This window comes from Acomys russatus, chromosome 1 (genome assembly GCF_903995435.1).
Source record: "Acomys russatus chromosome 1, mAcoRus1.1, whole genome shotgun sequence".
NCBI classification, from domain to species: Eukaryota; Metazoa; Chordata; class Mammalia; order Rodentia; family Muridae; genus Acomys; species Acomys russatus.
Window position 1 is genome coordinate 24,632,831 of NC_067137.1, and position 18,189 is coordinate 24,651,019.

An 18,189-nucleotide genomic window follows, 5' to 3' on the forward strand; every position below is an offset into this window, starting at 1 on the left:
TGGGTTGGGAAGGATGAAGAATGATTGCCAATGGGTGTGAAGTTTCTGAGACTCAAGGTGATGATGATCGTACAACTCTGTGGATAGAGTTTTTAAAAAGCCACTGAATTTTACAGTTAAAGATGGTAAATTTACGTTGGATATGAGCCAGGAGGAAGGCACAGTCTGAAGGAAAGCATCCACAAATGGTATTTGAAGTAGAACAGTGCCTGGAACATACACTGAATTCTCCTGACTCAATAATGTGACAAACAATCCAACCACAAAACGGGTGAAATCTGAGAACACATTTCCTCAAAGAAGGTGTTTGAGTAGCAAAATTACGTACATGCAGAGCGCCAAGGGAGGGCACTGCAGACACAACACATACGCTCTGCTCAGAAACAGCTGCAGCTGAAAAGACTGGCAAGGGTGTGGGGACCCCAAACCCCCTACTGCTGTGGACCCTGAGAAGCTGCCTGGATCTTGGCAGTTTCTCAGAATATTAAACATAGCCTAACCCATGTAACCCAGCAAACTCTGCTCCCAAGTGCTCCCTGAGACACGCAACACAAGCCCACCTAAAATGCACAAATGTTCACTGGTAACAATGTACTAGCCCCGAGCACAAACAGCCCCAAGTCCACTAACTTGGATTAATATAATGTGACATGACTAAGTTTTTTTAATTTTGTGAAATACTGTTTCATTTTTCAGTAATTATTAAACATTATATCATTCCTTACTTTTTCAGAGTATGAATCCTTTCTTCCCAGTTACAAGTGAATCCTGTTACAGCCAACTTTCTCTTTTTTAACTTGAGTATTTCATACATGCATATAACTTGTTTTGATCAAATTCACCCCTATCCCTCCCCTTCCCTCCCCCCCGCAGCTCATGCCACTACTATTCCCGCCGAGTTTCACATACTTAAAAAAAAAAGTCCTTAGTTCAGTATGTAGGTGGGTGGCAGACTATCTACTGGACCATGGGCAGTTCCTCAGGGCTGCACTCTCCCTCACAGCAGCCACCAATTTCGGCTAATTGATATTTGCATATTAAAAGTGCTGGGACGGGGAGTTGGAGGGATGGATCAGTGGTTAAGAACCCTGGCTGCTCTTCTAGAGGATGGAAGTTCAATTCCCACCATCCACATGTGGCCTCACAATCATCTATAACTATAGTTCCAGAGGATAGAACTACCTCTTCTGACCTCTTCAGGTGCCAAGAGCACACGGTGCACATACATACATGCGGGTAGAAATTTATACAAATACAATTGAAGAAAAAAATAAATCTTAAAAAAAGAAGTGGTGTGATAGAGCTGTCAGGGACCCATTGAACCCATGCTTGGGTAGAGTTTGAGCACTTAGGTATCCAGGGCAGGTAAGACACGGTGTGGCTCATAGATATGCGCGCGCCCCAGTCCTGCCTGAGCACTGGTATGCCATTGGTCCAGGGGTGTTAGGAGACTATTTCTCTGTAGTTCTAACAAAACACAACCACAACCACAACCACAACCACAACAACAACAGTGCTGGCAATGTTGCATTCTCTGTGTTGAAGAGACTGTTCCCCACTTGCCAACAGGCCCGATACGCCTTCTCTTCCCTGGGGCACAATTCCCATCGCTCTCTGTGACTCCTACCCGGGCATGCCTGCCTGCTGGACCCCGACAGCAGCCTTGAGGTTGAGACCATGTCTTCCTAAGGCCCGAGCCCTGCTCTTTGGTGGCTTCTCACATTCCACCCCTACACCATTGTGCTTCGGCACAGGTTGATGGTTAGTAAGTACTTGTCAAGTGATGATGAGGGTCCAGTTTCCCAACCTTCCTTCTGTAATGGAAAGTAGGAAAGTAGCTAGAGCAGGCAATAATCCCCAGTGAGCAGTAAATCTATTATTGGAAACTGTGTGAAATTCTCTAACTAGCTAATAACTAAATGTGGTAGCCAGGCCTCAGACAGCCCAAAGTGACCCGCTGCTCACATCCTGGAATAATCTCCAGTTCTGGAATGTTGGCTGAACAAGTGGCTTCCTTCTAATGAATCAGACAAATAGGACAGATGCCACTTCGGAGGCCAGGTTATAAAAGATGATGACTGGGTGAGCCTGCAGAGCCTCTGCAGGGTTCCTGGCCTAGAGGGGCTGCAGTATGATTGGCATCATTTCCTCTCCCCATGCCCCTTTTTCCTTTTCTGAGGCAGTCTGACACAGCGCAGGCTGGTGCGCACCGCCACACCTGGTGATATGGTATTCTGAGCCACAGTTTTGGGATGATACTGTGCAACAATAAGTAATCCATGCACCAAATTTACTGTTTTTAAATTTTTATTTACTTTTATTTTATGTGCATTGGTGTTTTGTCTGCTTGAACATCTGTGTGAAGGTGCCCGATCCCCTGGAACAGGAGTCACAGAGAGTTGTGAGCTACATGTGGTTGCTGGGAATTGAACTCGGAACCTAGGGAAGAACAGCTAGTGCTTTTAACCACTGAGCCATCTCTCCAGCCCTATGTTTTTGTTTTTTAGATAACTACTTTAAAACAGGATTCACAGTTGGAATTTGGTTGACAGACTAGGCAGATAGATTTGGGGGAAGAGACTAGAACCAGAGGCCCCAATGACAGGCTGAAGGTCCCCAGGAAAAGGCCCACGAGAGGAAAGAAGGGCAGGGAAGAGTAACCAGGAAAACATTTTTCTAATGTGAAAAGGCACTGTGGGCCCTGGGTCCAGTAGCCTGTCCCAATGCCCAGTCTCTGGTGCGTTGACCATGATTACCAGTGTCCTGTAACACTTTTCTGCATCCAAAGAAGGGAAACTGAGGGCTCTGAGCCACCCAGATCCTCCCAGGAGAGCACAGAGGAAGGCAGAGTGGGTCAATGACAAGGGATTGGAAATAGAAGTTAGAAACTTGGTGTCTCTCAACTGTGTACGTACACACACACACACACACACACACACACACACACACACACACACACACACACATCTCTCTTGTCATTTCCAGGATCCAGCTTTCTCATCATAAACAGGAGGACGCTAGCTGACATCTGAGGTGTTTTCAGATAAAATAATGCTGTGATCATGATCTTCGCCACATCACCTAATCTACACAACACCAAGTGGCCCTTGCTTGGATTGAGTAGAAACCCCTCAGAGAAGAACATGTTTCTGTCTCAAGGTCACCTGATGACATGCTCTGCTTATAGCTAACCTTCCTCATGCATCCAGCCAATCCCAGAGAAGCTGTGCACAGAGGTCTTGAAGAAGTGAAGCTGATGACAGACACAGGGAACAGGGCACAGTGAGACAGTGCCCGAGGTATAGAGTAATCCTCTCAGCTTGCTGAGTCTCACTCACCTGTGATTAGGTAAGTCTTCAGGCTGAGGCCAGGCAGACACTAAGAACCCAGCTATGGTACTGCAATATGGTGTACTAGCACGTTGCTCCAATACCATGGACATGGTCAAGGCAGGTCCCTCTCCACAGGGGCTTAAGAGCAACTTGCCTAGAGTGAGCAGCACAGTGGGTAGCTGGGGAATTTGAGAATAAAATAAAACCCTCAGCAAAAGTGAAAGAGTTAATGGGATGACTCCCGGAGAGGAGGGCCACTGGGCCCACAACATACGCAGAGCTCTCACAGGATTCCTGACACAGTCCTTGTAACACAACCCACAGCTAAGGTTGGCATCCAGCACGGCCAATCACATGTCTAAGCAATAAGCAAACACAATAAATGTCCCATAACTCAGGTTCATGAAAGTCAGATGCTTCTTAGAAGTCGTTCTGCTGGGAATGCAGAGTTCGAGGCACGCTCTGGGCTGAGTGGCAATCCAGACTGCTGGTTCTCATTTACAGACTGGCAAAGACACAGAAAACTTGAGAAAGTTTTGCATCAGGCTCCAGAAAAGTGCGTGGCAATTATGTTTATGTATTCGGGGGCTTATGACCTACCTCACTTTATGCATGTAAAGACTGAGATGACCAGTAGAAGGCCTCCAACGGCTAAGAGAAGCCTGAGCTGGATCCTGTTACCACAGTCCTGAGGTCAGAAGGGACAGGAATCAGTCTAGACGTCTCAGGACTGAAGCTATGACTTCCTGCTTCCTTTGGGGAGGAGTAGAATCTTGAGCCTCTACCACTGAGCCACAATGCCAGCACTAACGTGATCTTGTATAGAAGAATCCATTTCATTTCCAGCAAGTACAAAAATTGTAGGAAAGGAGAATGCAGATTATGACTTAGTCCCTTATCTAGAACACAGATCAAATACTGGAACCAAGACAGGTACAGAGAATGCCAAAGAAGGTGAGCTGAGGACAGCGATCCCTCCCCAGAGCAGAGAGAACTCAGACGCAGAGGCAGACATACTCGCCAGAGGACCAGCTGCAGAGAAAGGGGCACTGTCTTTGATAAAAACTATCAGCTCTTAGCTGTCTTCAGGCATCCCCAGTATGGTACCTGGCACACAGTAGGGACTCCATAAATAGCCCTTCTTTCTCTTCTCCTTCATATGGAACAGGTATGATTTTTAAAAATCTCCTTAGTACACATTATAGTCAAATAACCAAGCCCAGAGAGGTCTGTGGTAAAAAGTGCAATGTTGAGAGCAAGCCCTCCCCCATCACTGTGCCCCGCCCCCAACCAGGCTGTTATCATGGCAACAGGATGGAGGACATTTCATTCTCCATCTCTTTCCCTGACTCATGGATACCTGCCAGGCAGCAGATGGCCTGTGTGGACGATTACCTTCACTTTGCCGCAGTGTTTTAAATAAAACAAACTGGCCTCTTTGCTGCTGGTTACCAGTCAGGTGCACTGTCAGAAAAACAAAACAAAATCCAGGGAGAGAGGAGCTATAAGTCTGAAATTTAGGCAAGGCAGCTGTGGCTGCATGGAGGTTGGAACAGATAATGAACGGGCTCAGAACATTTCCCCTCACAGAACAGGTAAAAGGCTCACACATCATTTTGAGCTAGTCCTGGAGCTATGCTGGGAAGATGCAGCTGCGCCACTAACTGTGGAGAGAGGGTGGGCTGTCTCCTCTGCAGTCAGCCCTGCTGCAGGATGAAAAATAACCACCTCATTGGACTGCTGGGAGTCAGGACTGGGCATGGGAGCCACATCTCATGCATAACAGGGATCAAGGACGAGAAAGGACCAGCAGCAGTAGGAAAGGCAGCAGGATGTGGTCCACCTGGGCTTGACTGAAGCAGGGAAGGAGGCGCTGGAACATCCTGCCTTAGCCAGCACCCACTTGCAAGAACAGGCCAGCACGACCTTTTAAAAAGACAAATTTTGTTTCCAGACACCTCATACAGCACTGAGGAGACTTTCTATGCTGTCCCTCTGCTCCTCCGAGAATACATATCTATGCATTGCATATCTGATGGACGGATAAGGCCACCAATAGGTCTGCATAAGGTCCCTCTACAGAGGACTAACACCTCCTTGTTCCTACATTGTGATATGAAACTCAGGACCCATATATGCCAGTCTCTCACCGCGGAGACCTGTGGGGTCTTCTGGGATTGCCAGTGTTCTGTAAGTGGATCAGCAGTGTGGACAGCGGGTAGTAGAGTACACTTGGCTTTCAACTATCATGAGTTTCTCTCTACTTGAGTCACAGTTACAGAACTTATTCCTGGAACCATAAGGGTAGAAGGGAAGGTGCTTACTTGTTTTTCTTGGTGGGAGGAAGAAAGCATATTGAATTTCTGGAACACAGCACAATTTACTATAACTTATAATAAAGTCAAAGAACAAAAGAAAGTTGAGGGGCTGGAGAGATGGCTCAGCGGTTAAGAGCACCGGCTGCTCTTCCAGAGGTCCTGAGTTCAACTCCCATCAACCACATGCTGGCTCACAATCATCTGTAATGGAATCTAATTCCCTCTTCTGGTGTGCATGAAAGCAGAGCACTCGGATACATAAAATAAATAAATAAATCTTTAAAAAAAAAAAAAGAAAGTTGATATTTAACTTTTAGTTGAGAAAGGCCACACATTCTAAGGCTAGAATTCTCCTGTTTCCTCCTGGGTTAGCTATCTCTATGAAAGATGCTCTCTCCACTGGGTCAGTGCAGAATTTCAAAGCCAATTCTCAGAAAGATGATCAGAAACATCACTAAGAGAAAAAGTTCAGCCTGGTGTGGTGACGCATTCCTTTACTCCCAGCACTCAGGAGGCAGAGGCAGGTGGATTGCTGTGAGTTCAAGGCCAGCCTGGTCTACAGAGTGAGTTCCAGGACAACCAGGGCTACACAGAGAAACCCTGTCTTGAAAAACCTTTATAAAACAAACAAACAAAAACCCAAAAAATTGGACAGGTACCTTGGAGGACGTGGTCCTAATTCAAAAGCTAGGTCAGTGAGAAGGCAGAAACGCAAGTCTACGAACGACACTTTAAGATTCAATGAGGCAAATTGAAATTCCACCTGTACAATGAAGAGTGGCACCTTTTCCAATTACACTCCACTTGGAGCTGAAGAGATGGCTCAGTGGTTAAAAGCAGATGCTGCTCTTCTAGAGGACCAGAGCTCAAGGCTCAGTAGCTGTGAGCCACCTGTAATTCTAGATCCAGGGGATGCAATCCCTCTTTTGGCATCTATAGGCCCCTGCACACTGTGACACACACAGACACACACACAAAAGCCAAAACAAAAATCATCAAGCAACTACCACCACCACCACCACCACCACCACCACCACCACCACCACCACCACAGCCTGTTCTTCATGTGCCTGCTGCATGCAATGTGGTCATTATACTCTGGGCCTTGCCATTAGATGGGCCTAGATCCCAGCTCTGCCATTTGTTAGCTGTGTGTAACTTAACTCTTCTATGCCTGACAGTCTTCATCTGCCTCACAGGGCTGGTGAGGATGAGCACTGAGAACTATATGCATCAATCTTTGCCATTATGCTATTGAGAAGTGCTGGGTGGCCATGTGGAGGTGTGACATCTATATTTCAGCAGGCCTGCAGTATCTTGAGAAGTCAGTGATGTGAGGGCCAGTGGGTTTCAAAGTCATCAAGTCATCAAACAACTAGATTTCTATACAGCCTTCTTTGTGTATAGCCCCTTTCCAATATTCTCACTGGAGTCAATGACAACAGATCAAAGAATTATGGCATAATGGGCTGGCGAGATGGCTCAGTGGTTAAGAGCACTGTCTGTTCTTCCAGAGGTCCTGAGTTCAATTCCCAGCAACCACATGGTGGCTCAGAACCATCTATAATGGGATTTGGTGCCCTCTGATATACCGGCATACATAGAAGCAGAACATTATATAATAAATAAATAAATCTTTAAAAAAAAAAAAAGAATTGTGGCATAAAATGCTTATAAAAGGTTTATGCGCTTGGAAGGACAGAAGTGAAACTGTCACTGTCAAGGACAGTCAGAAGGGCTAGCCACTTGCACATGACTCAACACCCACTTTAACTTCCTTGGTGAGGTTCTGAGGGGGCGGGGTGATGGTTGGGCAAGATAAAGCTGCTTTAAAAAAAAAAAAGGCATCCGTAACTATTGAGAGATGGCTCAACAGTTAAGAGCACTAGCTACTCTTCTAAAGGAACCAGGTTCAGTTTTCAGTACCCACATGGTAGCTCACAACTGTAACTCTAGTTCCAGGGGATCTGACACCCTCACACAGACATACATGCAGGCAAAACACCAATGCACATAAAAAAATAAAGTTAAAAAAATTAAAAAAAAAAAAAAGCAGTATCTGTAAGAGCTGGAGATGCAGCTTGGCAGTATAGTGCTTTCCTAGCATGTACAAGGTCCCAGGTTAAGACTCCAGTACCACAAAGCAGCAGAGGAATATGTATTCTAATACGCTACAGAAAATCTTTGCAGAGTTAACCTCTCCCCAACCTGCTTTTTTGTCAAATTCAAATTTCCTTGTCTTAGCTACTATGTCCATGAAATTCTCTGGGCTTTTGAGAGAATCCACAATCTCACAATCCCCCCCCTCTCTCACAATCTCACAATCCCCCCACCTCTCTGCCTACCCTGCATTTTCCCTCAGACCCTTACTGATGCTTCCACAGCTGATTCTATGTTGAAGACTTGGTTCCACTGGAGTAGCTGCAAATCTCTAGGTATCAGTAGGCCTTTCTACTTGACTGCTTAGTTAGTCCCATGACCAAGAATTCAACCAGCGGAATAATTGGTTTTCACTTCTTCTGTTGGCAGGAACCTTCATTTTCTTCTCAGATTCTGGGAACCCATGGACCACTCTGCCTTTTCGTTGGCTGCTTTCATGGTATCTGGATAGCAGGTAGCATTCTGGAGAAAGCATGTCCTAGAATTCGATGCGCTCTCCTCAGATGTGGGAGGAGGGACTTCTCTAGTTTGGGGGACAGCTTTCATATCATACATGCATTACAGTCAGGAAAGGAAAGTGCAGAAATACAGTTCAGGATGGAAATAAGACAGTAGAAACTCTTGTTTCTTGGAGTGTCTTTCATGGAGTGATGAAAACACAGATATGTCCTTCAGACCCAAAAATTGTTTCCTTTTCTAGTCACCCTGACTGAAAACTCCTTGCTACTGGTCAAGGAGCGCTATGAGAGTATAATTATATTTCCTCTTTTTATAAAATGAAACCAAAACCAAAACAAGGAACCGCTGGGGCCCTGCAGTGACATAGGTGCAAGACTAATGAACAAGCACACTGGATAGAAAGCCATCTGAAGGGTACTAGATGCAGCAGACAGTCTGTGTGTGTAGAGACTGGGAGCCAGGGAAAAGGGTGGAGGACTGTTGCGAATCTTTGCAGACTTAGGAGGGCAGGTATTTAAGGCTCAGGATGACAATGGCCTGGCTTATATTTCTGCATTTAAGTCACTGTTTCAAACAAAAAGTTACTTTCCTACTAATCAGAAAATCACTTTTATACTATTTGAGAATGTATTTTGTGTTGGTTTCCTTTTTTATCCTCTAACAGACTAAGCTCATCGCCTCTAATACATGCAGCAGAGTGCCACTGAGTCAGTGACTGAACGGCAACTCCTTGCTGTGTTGGAAGTAGATTGCGGCTTCTTTACAGTGTAAGGAACATGGAGGAATCTGGGTAAGAGGAGCACAGAAATGCTTCATGGGAAGCTGGACCCTGGCCAGCTTACTTCACTGAACTTTAGGAGATCCAGAAGTGAAACTATGTGCTGTATTTGTCACTGGGGGGAAATGCAGAGCTGAGATGTCACCAAAGGGCACTGGGCATCTTCAGTCCTTCCAGACTGCAGCAGTTCTGGGTCAGGCGTCCTACTGCACACATTTACTGCAACCATCCTGTCGCCATCGCTGTCGTTACCTTTGCCTTGTAACTTGCAGATAACTCCCACCAGCACCCTCAGATTGTTGGCATGGTGTTTTTCACTCAGCAATGATTAAATTACTTTCAAATGACACAAATGACTAGGGATATGCTGCATGTTATAGACTATCAGTGTCAAATGGTAATTTTATTTTATATAATTTTTTTAGACAGAATAAGTAAATCATATCAATATATGAATTTGGCACTCCAATATTTTTAGAAGCACTGAAATGTGCTTTTCTTCTTCTTTCTGTCAAGAAAAAGTCTCTCTAGATTGTCCTGGGGTCCTGGAATTCACTATATAGACCAGGCTGGCCTCCAACTCATAGAGATTCACCTGCCTTTGCCTTCTGAGTGCTGGGTTTAATGGTGAGTGCCCCACCACACAGGGCTGAAATTTGTTTTTCTGATTCCTTGTTGTAAAGAGGATTTCCCAACTTAGTCTCCGGAATGGATCTGCCTATTACTTGAGAGTAGTTGGAGTAGACTCACTGCTACAGGCACTTGAACTGGTTATGCACCTCACAATTAACACAATGGTTACCTCATGCAGCCTTCTGGCTAATGGTGGTTCCCCTCAGCAAATGTTTATTGAGTAACTGAGGTGCAGCAGGCTGGGTCAGTGACTGGAGATATGACAATGAAGAGAGCTCGTAAGGTCCTTTAATTACAGTCTCAGGTCGGTTCTGTGCAAGGTTAACCCTAAATCGACCAATCTAGTCTACTGTGCTTCTGAAACTATGGGGTACAGGACTGAGTGAGCAGTCTGATCTGAAGTAGCCATGCAGTTCTGCCCTTAATTATAATTATAATCTTTGTATCTGAGGAAAGAGGAGGCAAGGGAAAGAGGGAAGACAGACAGAAGGACTGCTAGGGAAGGTTACTCAAAGCACTGTGAAAGCACTGGGGTGGCTGAAGGCAGAACCCTAGCCTCAGTAAGCTGTGCTTACCTCATATACGTTAAGGATGGTGATACCTCTGACCCCCCAGCATCAAAAAATTTAAACTAACAGCACTACTGTAGGGGAGTTAAACCTGTTTTTGTTTTGATCCCGTGTGGGATGGGGAAGAGAGCAGGATGTGAGAGAGCAGGATGTTTTTCCACTTAGAAGTTGAAGCTTGGTTGTTGCCAGCTGAAAAACATCCCTGAACAGACTGAGAGGATTCATACATACATACATACATACATACATACATACATACATACATACATACATACACACACACACACACACACACACACACACACACACACACACACACACACACACTCTGGAGGCAGAGCTTTGTGTTGGGACTTGATTTTTGGCTGTTCATCCCTGCACTTTGAGAGGCTCCTAAAGAGAACTGCTCCAGGGAAGGCTTCAGAGGCTTTGGGCTCTGGCCGAGGCTCCTGGTTCCGGTTGTTCCAGGTTCCAGCAGCAAGTTTGGTGGGACTGCTGGTCTGCTGAAATCCTGCTGACTATACCAGGAGAATCATTCCTAGGAACTGACACCTAGGTTTCACTCCTGTTTTCCTTAATCTCATTTTCCTCTTATTTAGGCTAGCTGTGTTGTAAGGGAGGTAGGTTCGTTTAATAATTTGATAATAAAATATAATTAAGAAAATTGAGCTCCATCCATTACTCTCTCAAGCTTTTGTAAAGTCAAAATAACTATAATACTGTGATATAGTAAGTGTGTATTTGATCTTCTGTCCTATGTTCAGTCACAAGAGCCTCTAAAAGTCTTTAGAACCACCAGAAAGGTAAGAGTGTCTGTATGATAAGGCAGCTCTCAGGATAGGATAGCAGCTGTTTGCCAGAGCCTGATAAAGTGTTAGAACTTGCTGCCCTCCCCAGACCTCTGAGGAGTGAGAACAGAGATGCAGTTAATTACTGACGGCCAGTGACTGACCAATCAAGCCTACGAAGCAGAACCTAATCACTCTGAAGAAAAGGTTAGTGAACACATGTACATGCCAGAGGCAGTGTCCCCAACACAGGGGAAGAACTCCTGCAACAGGGGCCTTCTAGACCTTCAAGGATGTACTTCTTTATCTATCTGCTCATTTTCAGTTAAATCAGACAGAAGTGCAGGCGACTAGAGACCAGTACTTACAACTGGTATCTCAAGTCAGAGTCAGTCTTGTGAGGTGAGCCCTTGACCTGGGGGCTTGTGGTTAAGTCCAGTTAGTAGGTTAGTGTCATAAACAGTGAAACTACAGCAGCACCAATTGGTGTCTGTAGTGAATTAGAAAACTGTTTGGTGCAAACCCCCACACATTTGGTGTCTCCAGTGTTCTGTGAATAGAAGGGTTGGGGAGAGAGCTCTGTGGTTAAGAGCGTATGCTGCTCTTTCAGAGGACCCACAGGGGAGGCCTCACGACTAACCTGTAACTCCAGTTCCAGAAATCTGGCACCTCTGGCCACCCTGACCTCAAAGTAATTCTTTAAAAATTTTATTATTATTATTTTTTTCTCACAAACATTCCATTTATTTTTTTTCTTTTTTTTTATTAATTTATTCTTGTTACATCTCAATGTTTATCCCATCCCTTGTATCCTCCCATTCCTCCCCCCCCCCCATTTTCCCATTATTCCCCTCCCCTATGACTGTTCCTGAGGGGGATTACCTCCCCCTATATATTCTCATAGGGTATCAAGTCTCTTCTTGGCTACCTGCTGTCCTTCCTCTGAGTGCCACCAGGTCTCCCCCTCCAGGGGACATGGTCAAATGTGAGGCACCATAGTACGTGAGAAAGTCATATCACGCTCTCCACTCAACTGTGGAGAATATTCTGACCATTGGCTAGATCTGGGAAGGGGTTTAAAGTTTACCTCCTGTATTGTCCTTGGCTGGTGCCTTAGTTTGAGCGGGACCCCTGGGCCCAAATCTGCCTATCATATTGCAAAATAAAAGGATACAGAGGGTCCTAGAAATCTACAAGTAGAACAATATGATAAAAAATTTATTATTATTATTATTCTATTGGTGTTCTGCCTCCATGTATGCCTGTGTTGGGGTGTCAGATCCCCTGAAACTGGAGTTACAGACAGTTATTAACTGCCATGTGGGTGCTTGGATTTGAACCTGAGTCTTTTGGAAGAGCAGCTAGTACTCTTAACTGATGAGCAACCTCTCCAGCCCTCAAAACAATTCTTCATTTAAAAAGTTTTGCTTGCCAGGTGTGGTGACCCATGTCTTTAATCCCAGCACTTGGGAGGCAGAGGCAGGCGGACTGCTGTGAGTCCAAGGCCAGCCTGGTCTACAAAGCGAGTCCAGGATAGCCAAGGCTACACAGAGAAATTCTGTCAAAACAAAACAGGGCTGGAGAGATGGCTCAGTGGTTAAGAGCACTGTCTGCTCTTCCAGAGGTCCTGAGTTCAATTCCCAGCAACCACATGGTGGCTCAGAACCATCTATACTCTCTAAAGCCTTCTTCTGGTGGACAGGTGTACATGCAGATAGAGCGCTCATATACATAAAATAAATAAATAAAATCTTAAAAAAAAAAAAGAAAGTTAAAACAAAACAAAAAAGTTTCGCCACTGTACTCAACAATGAAATGGGCTCCAGAAGGTTTGGCTCTACTTGAAATCTTTTCGTCTTACAAATCAAAAATGACTGAACTATGTAAAGTCTTTCAGCCAAAATGGAGCCTCAGAACTGACCCTGGGGAGTGCAGTGTGAGTCCTGTGGGGTGGACAGCAGTGTTTTCCCATCTAGATAGACACAGTCCTATCAGACAGTAAGGACAGGATGTGTGCTTGGGTGGTCAGACACAGGACATTTCTTTTTCAATCTTAAGAGATGGTGATCTCACCAGAATGAAAGGTCACTGGACAAGTGTGCTGTGCTGGAATCATGTCTGCTTAAGGCTAGCTCTGCTTATTTAGTTAAATGTTTTGAGTCAGCGTCTTGTATAGCCCAGGCTGTGCTTGAACTCCTGACCTTTCTGCCTCTACTTCCCAAGTGGTAGGATCACAGCCATGTCCACCATGCATCACAAGGACAGTCCTGAATTAGCCTCACAGTGCTGGAAACTCCGACTTTACAGATCATGTTATTTCATAAAATGTGAAGAAAATGCAACATTCACAGAAGCTCTGCTGCTGCCACCTGCCCTGTTCTCTGGCAGGGAAGAGGGTCCCTTCAACCCTCTTGGGTCCCTTTGGGTTGTCACATTCAGGGACAGAAATATCAGGGGGTGCTAGGGAGGGAGACCGCTGGAAGTGAACTCTCAGAAAGTGCTGTCAGCTACACAGTGAGTTTCTGGGCACAGGGATGAAGAGGAGGGGTGTACTGGCGGTGGTCAGTGCTACAGATGAGATGGCATCTGTCTCAGCAGCCAGCCATATCAAAGGAGGGGACAAGACTGTCAGAGATGTAGGTGGGAGAGACAGGAAGGACTAAGGTCCCTCACTTTCCCCTCAGCCCTCTCATCACTCTCCTACTTGTGTAAGGGAGGAGTCACCATGCCTTCTGACTTCTAAACAAGCTGGGGCTACACTTCCCAGCCCTCTTCAAGTCAAGTGTGGCCATGCAACCTGCTTTGATCAGTGAAGGAGATGGAAGTGAGTAAGTTGCCCCTTCCTGGTAAAAATGTTTAAAAGCTGGGTTTGATTTTCCATCTTCCTCCTTTGCTCAGCTAAATATACCTACTGATGGAGAAGTGCCATTTGATTAAAGAGATAAACAAAAACCTTGTATGAATCAGGGAAACAGTCCAACCAAACCAACCAAGAACAAAACCAAGTAAACTGATTAAAGTCCATGGGATTTCTGGGTCCTCAGCTGGGCTCTCTTCTCTTACTGACAGTCTCTCATTCTTTCTTGCCTCTGTCACTCACTACCAATGCTCGCCTAGCTGGAAACAGTCATATTATTAAATATAACACATTAATAAATTCATTATTTCTGAAAAAGATGAATAATTATTTCTTATTTTGTTTTTTTATTTTATTTATTGTATATGAGTACTTTATCATCAGATCACATTATAGATGGTTGTGAGCCACCAAGTGGTTGCTGGGAATTGAACTCAGGACCTCTGGAAGAGCAGACGGTGCTCTTAACCACTGAGCCATCTCTCCAGCCCCATTATTTTGTTTTTTGTATATGGGTGTTTTGCTGCATGTATGTGTACCATGTGCATGCAGTGCCCTTAGTAGCCAGAAGAGGGCACTAGACTCCCTGGGACTGGCGTTACAGACAGTTGTGAGCTACTTTGTGAGTGCCAAGCATTGGACCTGAGTTCCCTGGAAGAGGAGCTAGTGTTCTTAACTGCTGAGCCATTTCTCCAGCCCTAAAAAATGAGTAATTTTCAAGTTAAACATTTTATATTCTCTTTTAAAATTAGCATTTTATATTTCTCTCTTGAATTTAGTTTATCATGGGCAGGCCCTTGATTTTCTTGTGTAGGTTAAAAGCTGTAAAACAAACATCAACTGCCCCAAACATCATTAATTCATCAATAACCATGCCATTCAGAACACCTTGAGCCACCTGCTTCCTGAGCCCCCAAAGCCTCAGAGCAGGAAAACCACTAATTTTGTCAAGAAGGTTGGTGGAGCCAGTGCCTATTCAAGACCATAGGATATCTACAGTCATCCAAAGAACTCTTTGCTTTCATGCATATTCATTCAGAACGCATTATGTGGACCTGAGGTCACCCCCCACCACCTGGAAAGCTATTTCAGGCAATTAAGGTCACCCCAGACACAAAACCAGGAGAAAATAAAAGAACATGAAAATGCAATGGTAGCCTGGCTAATCATGCATATTTAAATGAATGCAAATTAAACAAGTTTGGGATTAAAATCAGAACATGCTCCCCTAGGTAAACAGGACCCAGACTAAGGCTACTGCGCACCACCATGAAGGGAAACTTCCGAGGGTTTTCACATAACCAGATGATGCAAGGAGGGAAGGGAAGGAACAGAGCATGCGAAGGGAGTGAGAGGCCGGCCGGGGAGAATTCTGAAGTCCACTTACTGCCTGCTTTTGCTCTTCCTCCTAGAGGTGTTGAAGATGAAGAGAAGCAGAAGAGAAAAAGAAAGACATTAATGCCCGTCACCACAAGCCCTGGGAAGAAATGACAGGAGAAACTGGGCAAATCTGGCTAAGCATAGGTCTGGAGGGCCATGGCCTGACTCACCAGACGAGTGCCAGTGGGTACAGTAAAAAAACGACAGTCCTCAGCCCCAACAGTGATGGTGTCTGAAGAACCTTAGAAAGGCTTTAGATCAATCTCTACTCCTTCATTTACAGATCAAGAGGCCTGGAGGGCCTGGCCAGCCTCGACTCTCAGCTACTTAAGGTAAACTGAAAGAGGACGGTTAATATAGCCAGGCGTGGTGGCACACACCTTTAATCCCAGCACTTGGGAGGCAGAGTCAGGAGGAGTGCTATGAGTTCAAGGCCAGCTTGGTCTACAAAGTGAGTGTAGGACAGCCAAGGCTACACAGAGAAACTCTGTCCGAAGAAACAAACAAACAAACAAACACAAAACAAAACAAAACCCCACATTGACTCAAAATCCCCATTATCACTCTAGCTGCCCATTCGCAGTATGCGCATATGTTTAGGTCCTCCTTTCTAGGGCAGCTGTGCCTGTGGCATGGAATGTGGACCACCAACACTGCTATTACTTGAGAACTTGTCAGGGGTACAAGTTTTAGGCCCCACCTGAGATCCACTAATCAAAGCTCTGATGGGGGTGGGGACACCCAAAATGTGTCCCAAAGAGCCTTGGGTTTGAGAACCAACTGTTTCAGCATCCTGCCTAATGGTTCTACCTGAGCACAGGTGCTTTTTTTTTTTTTCTAGTCTCCTCTCACCAAAACCAAGCCTACACCACAACGGCCAACTTGCTTTCAAGCTGCTTTGCTTCCTTCAGGAATGCACCTACAGGCCCATTTCCTTCAGGGATGCACATACAGGCCCATTTCCTTCAGGGATGCACCTACAGGTTCATTTCCTTCAGGGATGCACATACAGGCCCATTTCCTTCAGGGATGCACATACAGGGATGCCCATTTCTCCCAAAGAACTGGAAACAGCTCCAGGACCCTGAAGACCTTTCAAAAAAGAATTGAAGAGGCTGGGAATCAGCTCAGTTGGTAGAGTGTTTGCCTGGTTGCATGAAGGCCTTTAATTGATCTCCTGCACAACATAAACCACCATAGCTTATGACTCTAATTCTGGCACTAGGGAGACTGAGACAGGAGGGTCAGAAGTTCAAGGCTGTCTTCAGCCACACAGTGAGTTAAAAGCCAGACTGGGATACATGAGACCATCTCACAGTAAAACACAAACCCCCAAGTGTGGGAGGGGGACAAATTTAGAGCTAGGCACTGTGGTACATACTTGTAAGCCTAGTACTAGGAAGGCAGAAGCAAGAGGTTGCTGCATTCTAGGACAGCTCAAGCTATCTGACAAGGCCTTGTCCAAGGAGGGAGAGGAGAATGGAACTCTAACAGGCTTACTTGGTAATTCTCACACAGCAGGCACTGGAAACAAAGACAGGCTTCTGTGTTATAACCTTACAGTAAGGGCAGGCAGAGCGAGTTATGTAACTGTGGTTGACAGATAAACGGAGACAGAAAAAAAGAAAACAAGCTGAACGAAGTAAAGATAGACCTCCAGAGTCTTTCTCATCTTGGTCCTGTGCTCCTTGGTCACTGTCTTCCTGGTCTCTTCACTTTTTCTGTCTGTGCCTCACCATGGGTAAGTGTGGTCAGGAGCCTCCATGGTGCCCCAGTACATAAATCAATACATGGCCGTGCTGGTTTGACCTATGCTGGGTCCATGGGTGTGGAGGGACACAGGAACGGGAATGTGCTCCTGCTCCTGAAGGGTCCTGCAGTCTGGGAGTGAGGGAGAGTCATCTGCAAAGGAACTACACAGAGGAGAGGGGGAAACCTAGAGAATATTTTATTCCTGCAAAGGAGAGACAGATATGGACTGGAAACTCAACCAAATCCCTTGAGGCTCAGTTTAGTCAGGGAAGTAGCTCTTTATGTTGAAAGCCTGATGCCAGCACTGGGACCTACCTGCCCCAGTAGCCCAACAGAGGCCCTGAGCACTGTCTGGGTCATCCGAGAAGTCAGAGGCTTCCTGCCACACCTGCAGCACGGAGGGACTAAGCTGCAGCTCGGAAGGATGTTTCTGTGAGGCATGCACACCTCCAACTCCCACTGGGCAAGGAAGCCACCACAGGAGACATATTATGCAATTTAAAAATCACTGGCACTAGTTGCTGAAATAGAGAATCAGCTGGGCACGGTGGCACACAATTTTAATCCTAGCACTGGGGAAGAAGTGGAGAAGGATCTTTGTTCAACTGAGTTGAAGACCAGCCTGGTCTACAGTGAATTCCTAGTGAGCTCAGGACAGCCATGGTTACATAGTGAGACCAGTTGGGAGGGGTGGGGGGGGGCAATCCTCACAGGCTGAAATCCTGGCTGTCCTGGGAATGTTGTCTATTTATTACCATGTACCCCAGGTTTGGTATTGAAGAAAGCATGGTTTTAGTTTAACAGAACAGGGAAGCTATTGTATTGGGGCATGCCTGTATTCCCAGCACTTGGGAGGCTCAGCTAAGAGGACCGTCTCAAAGTCAATTTTGAAAATAAATAAATAAAACAAAGTATGGAAATTTCAGACACTCTATTTCAAGACCACACCATGCTCACTCTGCTGTGTGGATTTGCCCAGGATATGACACTGTTATGAATTGTTGTAGGAGCATGTGCCAGGGTAGGATGGTCTGACAGATGGGGCAGTGTTCTTAGGACTGAGGAGGTCTCCTAGTTGAGAGAGGATAGATTCTGCCAAAGTGTTCTCTAGGCTGGTGCTACACAAACTCACAAAAGCTAGTCACACAATTCCTTTAAGGCCC

The 18,189-nt window shown here is 45.6% G+C and overlaps 1 protein-coding gene across 7 annotated transcripts in view; it reads right to left on the bottom strand.

Moving 5' to 3' along the window:
* Dtnb (dystrobrevin beta) overlaps positions 1-18,189 on the bottom strand; it is a 211,532-nt gene that overhangs the window by 13,812 nt on the left and 179,531 nt on the right. For 5 of the 7 annotated variants that reach the window (XR_007830406.1, XR_007830407.1, XR_007830404.1 and 2 more), the window contains one exon: positions 15,282-15,302. The exons of the other annotated variants lie outside the window; for them this stretch is intronic. Coding sequence is in view for 2 of the 5 variants with exons in the window: in XM_051142956.1 (XP_050998913.1) it covers positions 15,282-15,302 (21 nt within the window). In the remaining 3 variants the exon portion in view is untranslated. The remainder of the gene's footprint in view (positions 1-15,281; positions 15,303-18,189) is intronic. 7 annotated transcript variants of the gene reach the window in all.